Genomic DNA, 11,692 nt, shown 5'->3' with positions numbered 1-11,692 from the left:
ATATGGGCCAACATTTCTAAAGAATGCTTTCAGCACCTTGTTGAATAAATGCCACATAGAATTAAGGCAATTCTGAAGGCGAAAGCGGGTCAAACACAGTATTAGTATGGTGTTCCTAATAATCCTTTAGGTGAGTGTATGTTGTTAAAGGTCTGCCATTTAAAACTATTGCAACATGATTAGCATCAGAAAGGTCCCTCATGGATATAAGGTTTATTCACTATAAACCATTCTTTTATTGCAAATACTGAAAACTTTTCACTATTCCAAAGAGAAATGGTGATGCTCAAGGAAAGAAGATTTAACCCAAGTGTTGGATATAATGTGCTTTGAATTTGAAATCCAGAACTGGAGAGTCAAAGAACAAACCATTAGCAAAATGATGCAAGTAGACAGAACGCATAAAGACAAAAGAAACATAAGGGTTCTAAAAAACTGAAGAAGAAAAATTAAACTAAAAAATTAAAAAATTAAACTAATAAAAAACATATTAGGTTGTAAACCTAGAACAGAATATAACACAATAACTTCAAGTGGAAACTTAATTTGGAATCCAGTTCTCAAATACATTTCTTTCAAATTACAGTTAGATTCAAATGGATTCATCAGTGTTGTGTATAAGAATTAAAAATACTTGGTGTTCCGTATTTCAATTTTAGAAAATTAGAAACTTTTAGAAAAAAATGTAAATGTTGAAACTTAAGAAATGCTATATTCCTGAAAATGGAAGGACTATCTACATACCAAGCTTTAGCTAGAATGGCATCTATTCTAACTTGCACAGTCAGGAACTGACTAACAATAGGTGCTGTGTAGTCTTTAGTCTTGGTCTAGTATAAAGGTAGGGGTGACAGCAGTCAGTCAACAAGCAGAATCAGCTTCAGCTTCTCCTTTGTGGAACTACTGAGAATCAGCCAGCGCAACCATGAAGGTAAACTTTACTCCAGCTCCCTTTCCAAACAATTTCTGTCAAATTACTTTAATGTGGTGTTTTACTCACTTAAAATCACTAAGAGATTAACTATGAATTTTCAGGTCACCTTTTATGAGGAGAGAAATTTCCAGGGTCGCTCTTACAATTGTACTGGCGACTGTGCTGACTTCTCCTCCTATGTGAGCCGCTGTCACTCTTGCAGAGTGCATAGCGGATGCTGGATGATGTATGATAATCCTAACTACATGGGAAATCAGTATTTCTTCAGGAGGGGCGAGTATGATGATTGCATGTCTATGTTTGGAATGAGCAACTGCATCAGGTCCTGCCGTATGATCTCTATGGTGAGCTCCATTAATCTGTTGACAAATACATTAACTGACATTAGACAACAGACTATGACTAAATGTGATAATGTTTTTTCCTAATTAATTTATACATAACTGGCTTCTCATCCGCTACAGTACAGAGGATCCTACAGAATGAGGATCTACGAGAGGGAGAACTTCATGGGTCAGATGTACGAGATGATGGATGACTGTGACAACATCATGGACCGTTACCGCATGTCTCACTGCCAGTCCTGTCATGTGATGGACGGCCACTGGCTCATGTATGAGCAGCCCCACTACAGAGGCAGGATGTGGTACTTCAGGCCTGGAGAGTACAGGAACTTCAGCAATATGGATGGCATGAGATTCATGAGCATGAGGCGTATCATGGACTCCTGGTACTAGTGTTCAAATGTTTCAATAAAATGATTACGCTATAACAAAACTGTCTGAATAATCATTATTGCCAATATTTGCATATATAAGCCACCAAAAAACACATGCACCTCATGAGATATATGTTTACGAGTCAACAAGTCCTGGCTTTCTTGTCTTTTCCTGCTCCTTATCCCCTTTCTCCTCCATCATTAATATTAAAAATAGAACAGTAATGAGCCACAAATTGATCCACTCACATTTACAGCAACTGCTTAAAGGGTTAGTTCAGCCAAAAATGAAAATTATGTAATTAATTACTCACTCTCATGTCGTTTTAAACCAGTAAGACCTTCATTCTAGCCTAGAAATCTAGACGCACCCTAGCGGCAGCAAATTTAATTTGCCCGCAAGTGTGGTCTAGCAACTCTCAATTCCTATCTGAGCTGTATTCCTCAGAATCTGGACAGCCCAATCACATCGTGTATAGAGTCGGCGGGCGGGGCCATAATGACGATGGCCGAGTTGCGTTTGCGTGCTTCTAGTAACACAGAAACTGGCGAACGGCGGCGGGCTTTCGAATCAGCTCTGCCCGCGCCTCCGGAAGACTTGGAGTTAAGCTTTCCTCTGAGAAAAGAACAAAGAGCGGCACTGAATTCATTCTTAAAAAGGGAAGATGTGTTCGGAGTTTAGCCGACCGGATACGGTGAATGTTTAATCAGTCAGCGAGCTCCCCTTCACCGTCGTTGCTCCGGTTGGCGTAGCACTATCCTATCACGTGCAGAGGGAGTTTGAAAGACAACCGTTTATCCCGCCCTTCGGATTGAGCCCTGTCTATGGTGAGTTTTCAGACCAAACATCTTGATGTGGGTCTGGCTTGTCAGACTACCTTCATTCATCTTCAGAACACAAATTAAGATCCCTCCATATAGACTGCAATATAATTAACACTTTCAAGGCCCGGAAAGGTAGTAAAAAAAAAGACTGTGTCCGTCGTCTCCTACGCAGTTTACGTCATAAACAATGCAGCATTTACGATTTCTACGACAGCCAATGCTGTTCACGTGAGCGCCGTGTGGGCGTGTCATTGTATTTACAATATACACTGCATAAGATATGTCTTGTTTCACAAGTTCACTTTTACGAAGTAAAAGAGTCAAATAAGCCTATGTTTGCCATGCTGTCCAGGTGGTCAGGGGCATTAAGCTCAGAATTAAGAGAGTGAGTGACGAGTTGAAAACATAATTTTTCACTTGAATTCTACAATCTCTTTAGATGCAGACATGTAAGAGGCTGAGAGTAGCGGTACTTATACTTGTTTAATTAGGGACACTTTTAACATCATTTATTTGAATATGGCAACATTTTTATTCTAAAACCCTTATTTGAATATGGAAACATGATACCTCATTCTACAATATTTCTACGATTAAATCGCTGACAGAGTCCCCTTCCCTATCAGCTAATCACTGTGGGCATAGTTAGTAACCGCAATGACATCATCCATTGCAACAAGGTCAACACTGCCCTCATCTCAGCTTAAGACTTCTCTCTGTTCTTTAGTAAAAGCAGCTTTGTGAATAAGTTTTAAGAGAAAACTCTTAGCTTAATTTAATTGCTATTTACTTACAATTACTTATACAAGTCTAAGTTATAAGCTACTAAAATAATAGTTAGCTGAGAGTACACTTCAAAACTTCTAAAAACATTACCTATTGTATTAAAATAGTAAACTACTAGTATACTTATAAGTTCACTTGTAGTAGATGCAGTAAAAATGAGTTTACTACTGTTACACTTGTAGTACGCTTAAACTTATATGCCTACTTTTATATAGTAAAAGTGGGCCAATTTAGTCCCAAGCAGTATTTAAATAGTACACTTACAAGTTTAGTACTAGTACACATTGATATTACTATATTTACTACACAAAGTATACTTAAAAATATACTTGAACTTTACTTAACCACACTTTATAAAAATAACTTGAAATATACTTTTTTGTAAGGGAAAGAGCAAGCTTTTAAAGGCCCCGCCCGTTTCTGGAAAGGGGGGTAGTAGCTGACAGGCTTTTTAAGATGCACGAAAACAGTGCGTTTTTGCTCTCATCCAAAGTTGGGACACTGTACAAATTGTATATAAAAAAGGAATGCAATAATTTACAAATCTAAAACGTATATTTTATTCACAGTAGAATATAGATAACATCAAATGTTGAGAGTGAGAAATTTTAAAATGTCATGCCAAATATAGCTCCTTTTGGATTTCATGAGAGCTACACATTGCAAAAAAGTTGGGACAGGTAGCAATAAGAGGCCGGAAAAGTTAAATGTACATATAAGGAACAGCTGGAGAACCAATATGCAACTTATTAGGTCAATTGGCAACATTATTGAGTATAAAGAGAGCCTCTCAGAGTGGCAGTGTCTCTCAGAAGTCAAGATGGGCAGAGGATCACCAAATCCCCCAATGCTGCGTTGAAAAATAGTGGAGCAATATCAGAAAGGAGTTTCACAGAGAAAAATTGCAAAGAGTTTGAAGTTTTCATCATCTAGAGTGCATTATATTATCTAAAGATTCAGAGAATCTGGAACAAGCTCTGTGCGTAAGGGTCAAGGCCGAAAAACCCTACTGAATGCTCGTGATCTTCGGGCCCTTAGACGGCACTGTATCACATACAGGAAAGCTACTGTAATGGAAATCACAACATTGGCTCAGGAATACTTCCAGAAAACATTGTCGGTGACAACAATCCACCGTGCCATTCGCCGTTGTTGGCTAAAAATCTATAGTTCAAAAAAGAAGCCATATCACTCAAGAAAGATGAAGGAATAAACAGAATAAACGAATTCTCTCTCCTCTCTTCATTTCCTTCTCTGGAAAATTTGGCCTTAAGTGGTGTTCTGGCCGACACACCTGAGTGAACCTGGTGATAAACCCAGAATTAGCACCTAGACTGAGCTTTTACCCATTATCTTTGTTACATTGATGGTCCTTTAAGCCGGATTCACTGGGTTTACGTCAGAGATGAAATTACATCCAGAGTATGATGTTTGTGGTGCACGTCCCAAACGGCACATTTGCCCACCTGTGTGCTATGCAGATTATGAGGTTGATTATAGGGGCTACAGAGAAGGATTAGAGAATACTCACCAGGAGGGAAAGGCCAGGATGACACCCCTCACCTCCCCTCATGACTCTTCTCTTCGCCTGCAGAGGCGGGATGCTATTCTTCAGGAGATGGACCTGGGCTATAGGGCGGAGAACCAACAGCACAGCCAGAAGAAACAGCTAGCCCCCCAGCAGTTTTCAGAGAGAGAGTTTAGGAAACAGCTACAAGACTACTCTACTCCCCTGCCTTCAGCGTTGCACCCCATACATCCACAGGAGGAGTGCCGAGTAGATGCTGTTCGCAACATGCAGAGTCCAACCTCTATTCATACCAGAAAGCCAGAGTTAACGGTCGGAGTTATGTCGCCATGGCCACCTGTTGAACGCAAACCTAAAGCTGAGAAAGAGGATGATTGGTCTGCACCATGGCCAGACCCAGAAATGGAACGAGCCTCTCCCTAGTGACCCACCTATAGCACATTTGCTTATTAGTAGAATAGATGCAGTTCCAAGAATTAAGGAAGAAGCACTGATAGCCCAAGCTCCTGACATGTTTGTGGGCAAGCCACGAGTTAACCACTCAGCACATGGGGCCCTTCCCACTGCCAGGCCATGGAATGACACTGCCCATCACCCACCTCCCTGGTTTAAGCCCGTTCAGTTTCTGCCGCAGCCACACGGATTACCTACAGTTGAGCCCAAATCCCCTACTACTCATGGTAGTGAACAGAGTTAGCTTGACTGCAACCTAACAACCCTAACACCAAGCACAGCATGGACACAGGCCCTGCCTTTCAGCTCATCTCAGGGTCATAACTACAGCATCCCAGAGCCAAGTTACCGTGGGCCACGCCCAACAATCCGCAACTTCTCAAGTCGGGACCCAAGTGAGTTTGCGTAGCTCAAGATCTCAGAATCTCCTACCACATGATGCATCTGAGCTATTTAAATATAAAGTGTTGGTCGATCACCTGCAACTAAAAGAAGCTAGGTTAATAGCAGATGCTTACCTTCACTCCCCAACACCTTTCTCAGACACAATGGTTGCCCTCAATGACAAGTTTAGCCAGCCACATCAGATAGCACTGAGGCGTATTGCTGCGGTGATGGACTCACCAGACATAAAGCGGGGAGGCTTTGTGGCATTTGAAAAGTTTGCACTCCAGATACAATCACTGGTGGGGATAATGAAGACATTAGGCCACGAGGGTGAAGTGGAACTACAATGTGGCTCACATGTTGCTCGTCTGCTGAGCAAACTGCCACCTGAGCAGAGAGCAGAGTTTCGCCGCTGCATGTACCATCAGGGTACACAAACCCACACCTTAACTAATCTTTCAGATTGGTTGAAATATGAGTCTTGGTGTCAGGACTCTGAAGGACAGTTAGCTGTGAGAAGAGCTTGGGAGAAGCAGGTGTCCAGATAAGAGGGTAGGAAGGGTAAGCAACCTACTACTGTCCTCCATGGGGTGAAGGACACTGCTAAGAAATCTGAAGCTCCAGTTCCAAGCAGCTCCTTCAAAAGGAACAAGAGCAAGCCATATTGTCCATTCTGTAATAATGAGGAACACTACCGTAGCCGGTGCTCAGAAGTATCCAGGCTAAGTATCAAAGCTGACTGAATGGATGAAAAGTAACAATAGGTGTTGGCGATGTGCACGGCCACATCAGGGAACCCAGTGTAACTTTACCCTTATGCATCCCTGGGGACGTTTTCAGCCACTATGAGGTGTTTTTGAGTCTTAATTTGACCATAACTTTCTCTGTGTTTCAGCAAATGGAATGATTTTTGGTGACAAATCTTATTTTTACACATATTTTGGGAAAATGCTGTGAAAAATATCACTACCCTTTTGTTACCCTCGTGGCTAAAAACAGCCACTAAATTAAACTGCTACAAAAATGTAACAGATAAATATTTGTTTACATTTTTTTTGCATAAATCTATTAACCAACCTCAGTCCTGATCAAAACTACAAAAAATATATATATTTTTAAATCAGGATTTTAACTCTTTAATTGCCAATTTCATAAATTACGTCATTGATTCTCCTGAGTCTGCGGTGTCAGAGGGAGAAGGCAATACATCCTGCAGCTCACTGGAGGGGGTCAGGCTGCATAATCATTTCTAAAACTTTGGTACAATTCAAGGGCGCGCACACACACACACACACACACACACACACTTTCACTCTCACACACACACTAATATGCTATAATATTCCATGAAAAAGTCCATAGAAAAGTCCATTGAAAACTCCATAGAAAAGCCAAAAACGTCTCAGGTTACGTATGTAACCGGAAGCTATACCGGAAGCTATAAAGCGTCCGTGAAAACAAACAGGAACTAACTTCTGATAAAGCCTGAAGTAAGTGATCACGGACACGCCGGGAGTATGGCAGAGCGACGCAGCGTCTCGTTCCCTCAGGGAACTAGGGTTACATACGTAACCTGAGACGTTCCCTTTCGGGGAACTCGAGCTGCGTCGAAACGCTGTGAGAACGCTTATACCCACATCGCCATAGGACCAAGTGTCTCGTATGTGTGAAGCCGAAGCGCACACGGTTACGAGAGTACCTGTGCCCCAACTGTAGATGCCAGGTCTAGTTCATAGAACCTGACGAAGGTTAAAGGAGACGACCATCCGGCCGCGTTACAAATATCGTGGAGGGAAGCCCCCGACAAGAGTGCTTTTGAAGCAGCCATACCCCTGGTTGAATGGGCCCGGACAGCCAGTGGAGACGGCTGCCCGGCCGCTTCATAAGCAAGTGAGATGGCCTCGACCACCCACTTGCTCATCCTCTGCTTAGATACTGGGGCCCCTTTTTTAGGGGGCCCGAAACAGACAAACAGCTGATCAGTTTTTCTCCACAGGGCAGCTCTGTGGACATAAGTATCTAGCGCCCTGACAGGGCACAGCAGATTCAATCTTTCCTGGTCTGACGTCGTGAAAGGAGGAGGACAGAACGCCTGAAGAGTGATGGGGCCCCGTGGGCTCGTAGGAACCTTGGGGACATAACCCGGCCTGGGATGCAGAAATGCTTTCACCATCCCAGGCGCAAACTCTAAACATGAGGGCCCTACAGACAGGGACTGAATATCTCCTATTCTCTTTAGAGATGAAATAGCCAAAAGGAATACCGTCTTGAGGGTAAGGAACTTATCCGAAACCTCCTCCAAGGGTTCGAATGGAGGTTCGGACAAGCCCCGTAAAACAATGGCTAAGTCCCATGCTGGGACCCTCGAGTGCATCACAGGCCTCAACCTTAAAGTGCCACGGAGGAAACGTGTAATCAGAGGGTGTCTTCCCAAAGACACTCCACCCAAAGGGACGTGGAAGGCACCCAAGGCCGCCACGTACACCTTTATTGTGGAGGGGGTCAACCCTGCCGAGAACCTTGCCTGCAGAAACTCCAGCACTGTACCAACCGGGCAGTTAACTGGGTCCCACTGGCGTTCTCTGCACCATGCTGAGAAAAGTTTCCATTTCAGAGCGTACAGTTTCCTCGTGGACGGAGCTCTGGAGTGAAGGATGGTCTCTACGACCTCGGCCGAGAGACCTTCCTCTATGAGCCTAGCCCCCTCAGAGGCCAGGCCCACAGTTTCCACATCTCTGGGCGTGGGTGCAGGAATCTCCCGCCCGCCTGAGAGAGTAGATCCCTCCTGGTCGGAATCTCCATCGGAGAGCCTTCCAGGAGAGATATCAGGTCCGAAAACCATACTCGGGTCGGCCAGTACGGAGCCACTAGAAGTACCTGGGCCCCGTCCCGGCGTACCCTCTCCAGAACTCCTGGAAGCAGGACAATCGGGGGGAAGGCGTACAGAGGTAGCCTCGGCCACTCCTGTACCATGGCATCCAACCCCAGCAGGGCTGGATGGGTCAGAGAAAACCACTGCGGGCAGTGGGAATTCTCCGCCGAAGCAAATAGGTCTATTTCCGCTTTCCCATAAACCTTCCATAGGAGCTCCACCACCTCTGGGTGGAGTCTCCATTCCCCGGGCCTCGGCCCCTGTCTCGACAGGCTGTCTGCTTCCTGATTTAGGACCCCGGGGATATATACTGCCCTGATTGACAGCAATTTCCCCTGGGCCCACAGGAGGATCCGATGTGCCAATTTGTCCAACGGACGAGACCTCAGACCCCCCTGGTGATTTATGTAGGCGACCACCGATGTGTTGTCTGTCCTGACTAACACATGGTGGCCCCTGAGGTCGGGCAGGAACTGTTTCAATGCAAGAAACACTGCGAGCATCTCTAGCCGATTTATGTGCCAGTGCCGCTGATGTTCCTGCCATAGACCCTGGGACGAGCGACCACTCATGGTCGCCCCCCAGCCCGTGAGAGAGGCGTCTGTCGTTAGCGTTACGCGACGAACATGAGCCCCCAACACGGGACCCTGAGATAAAAACCCCGGGTTTTTCCACATGACCAGAGCACGTAGGCATCGCCGCGTGACTTTGATCGTGCGGAGCGGATTTCCCCTCGGGGAGAACCCTTTCGTTTTGAGCCACCACTGCAGTGGCCTCATGTACAGTAGGCCAAAAGGTATCACGTTGGACGCTGCTGCCATGAGACCTAACAGTTTCTGGAACTGTTTCACAGTGACGGCCCGGCCTAGCTTCTGTTCTTTGACGGCTGCCAGGATCGATGTTATGCGTGTTGGCGATAATTGCGCCCGCATAATTACCGAATCCCAGTTCACACCTAGAAAAGTGGTTCTCTGAGCCGGAGAAAGCACACTCTTCTTGGCATTCAGCCTCAACCCCAGCTTCGACATGTGGGCGAGAACAGCATCTCGATGCTGAACCGCCATCTGCTCTGTATTCGCTAGAATCAGCCAGTCGTCGATATAGTTCAGAATGCGGATGCCCTGCAGACGCAGCGGCACCAGAGCTGCATCCACACACTTGGTGAACGTGCGGGGTGACAGTGCTAGACCGAAGGGAAGTACACGATATTGGTATGCCTCTCCCCCGAAGGCAAACCTCAGGAACTTCCTGTGATGTGGAAGGATGGAGACATGAAAATACGCATCTTTGAGGTCTATGGTGACAAACCAATCCTCCGACTTGACCTGCACTACAATCTGTCTGAGTGTAAGCATCTTGAATTTGAGCTTGGCCACCGAGCGATTCAATAGCCGCAGATCTAATATCGGGCGTAAGCCCCCATCCTTCTTCGACACGATGAAGTAACGGCTGTAAAAGCCAGACTCCCTGCTGGGAGGGGGAACCCTCTCTTTAGCCCCTTTTTGCAGGAGTGTCTCTACTTCCTGTGCCATTACCAGAGCCTGCTCCGGGCCCACCTCTGTAGGTAGGACACCGCAGAAAGGAGGTGGCCGACTTCTGAATTGAATGGCGTACCCCTTTTCTATTATCTGCAGGACCCAACGAGATATATTTGATAGACGTTTCCACTCGTCTAGAAAATCTACTAAGGGAACCAGCCTCTCGAGGCTGGCCTCTGGTGTATTTTGAGCAACAAGCACAGTGCCCTGAAGCGGCGGACCGGCAGGGAACGACTGACTTGACTGCTCGGGGGACCCCCGAAGGGGGTGCGGACCACCCTCGGGTGGCCCGCGGAGACCGACTGCGCCCCGGCAATGCGGCGGGGTTGGCAGCGCGGCCCCCCAAGGGTGCCGTAGGGAAACGGGTACCGTTGGCAGGGGTAAACACCGTTTCCCTACGGGGGGAACCACCCTCAGCGTCCTGACGCTTCTGGCGTCAGGAACGCTTCGACAAGGCCTTCTTGGCGATCAGGACTGTCCGCAGATCAGCCTTGCCCCTCGAAGGCCTCGCCTGAGAGCGCCGCCCCTCGTCCCCGCGCTGAGGGGGAGCTCGAGCGGCGACGCTCTGCTTCTGTTGCGCCCTGTGAGCGGAGCTCGTACTCGGCTTGGGCTGCCTGATGTCAGCGGCAGCCCCAGGGACCTGGACCCGGAGAGGGAGAAACTGCTTTAGCGCCGCAGCTTGCTTCTTTGACTCCTGGAACCTCTCGGCGACAGTGTGTACTGCGTCACCGAAGAGGCCACCAGGAGACAGCGGCGCGTCGAGCAGGAAGCTTTTCTCCCTCTCCTTGATTTCAGTGGGGTTGAGCCACAGATGCCTCTCCGTAGCCACCAAGGCTGCCATAGAGCGGCCAACACATCTGGCCGTCTCCTTGGTGGCCCGGAGAGCAAGATCAGCTGATGTTCTTAGCTCATTGATAATATCACCCCCCACTTCATCACGTCCATCTAGGTCCCTAAGCAGGTCAGCCTGATAAGCCTGCATTATTGCCATAGTATGCAGGCATGCAGCAGCCTGACCTGCCGCCGAGTACGCTTTGCCCACCAGTGCCGACGTTGTTTTTAATGGTCTGGTGGGCAAAGTCGGGGCCTTCAGGGACGATGCCGAGGAAGGCGAGAGATGGCTCGCGAGCGTCTCTTCTACCTTTGGCATCGCCCCATAACCGTAGTGCTTCAGCCCCATGATGTTGCTATAGACCGAAGTCTGAGGGCTGAACACACGGTATGATGCCGGTCTCCTCCATGACTTTGCCACCTCGGTGTGCAAATCATGGAAGAATGGCAGGCCCCGTCGCTGAGGTTCTGAAGCGCGAGCGGGCAGGAACCTTTCATCTAATTTACTAGATTTTCTTCTTCCTGCCTCAGATCTCTCTATGGGCCAGTCAATATTTAGTCTGGCCACAGCTCGCGTCAAAACCTCAACGAGCTCCTCACTCGCAGGGGACTGAAGTGGCGAATCTTCAGTCGCGATGCTCTCAACGTCCACCTCCTCGGAGCTAGATAGTTGGAGCACCGGCGACTCTCTCGGGGGGGAAGAAACCGCCATGCGTGCTTCCATGCCCCGAGAAGAGCCGCTGGATGGAGCAGGTGAGGGCAGAGATAAGGCAGCGCCCGTCTCTAACCCCTCTGCAACATCCAATTGTGATCCCCACGA

The 11,692-nt window shown here is 47.1% G+C and overlaps 1 protein-coding gene across 1 annotated transcript; it reads left to right on the top strand.

Annotated features, from left to right (window-relative positions):
• The first annotated feature begins 998 nt into the window (after positions 1 to 998).
• Positions 999 to 1,671, top strand: LOC137075309 (gamma-crystallin M2-like). Its single transcript, XM_067443699.1, has 2 exons — positions 999 to 1,278; positions 1,399 to 1,671. The coding sequence occupies exons 1-2, from the start codon at positions 1,024 to 1,026 to the stop codon at positions 1,669 to 1,671; spliced, it is 528 nt and encodes a 175-aa protein (XP_067299800.1). The 5' UTR covers positions 999 to 1,023.
• The last annotated feature ends 10,021 nt before the right edge of the window (positions 1,672 to 11,692 follow it).

Source organism: Pseudorasbora parva, chromosome 5, assembly GCF_024679245.1.
Source record: "Pseudorasbora parva isolate DD20220531a chromosome 5, ASM2467924v1, whole genome shotgun sequence".
Lineage (NCBI taxonomy): Eukaryota > Metazoa > Chordata > Actinopteri > Cypriniformes > Gobionidae > Pseudorasbora > Pseudorasbora parva.
Note: the sequence above shows the minus strand (reverse complement) of the source record. Positions and strands in the feature narration are given on the sequence as shown.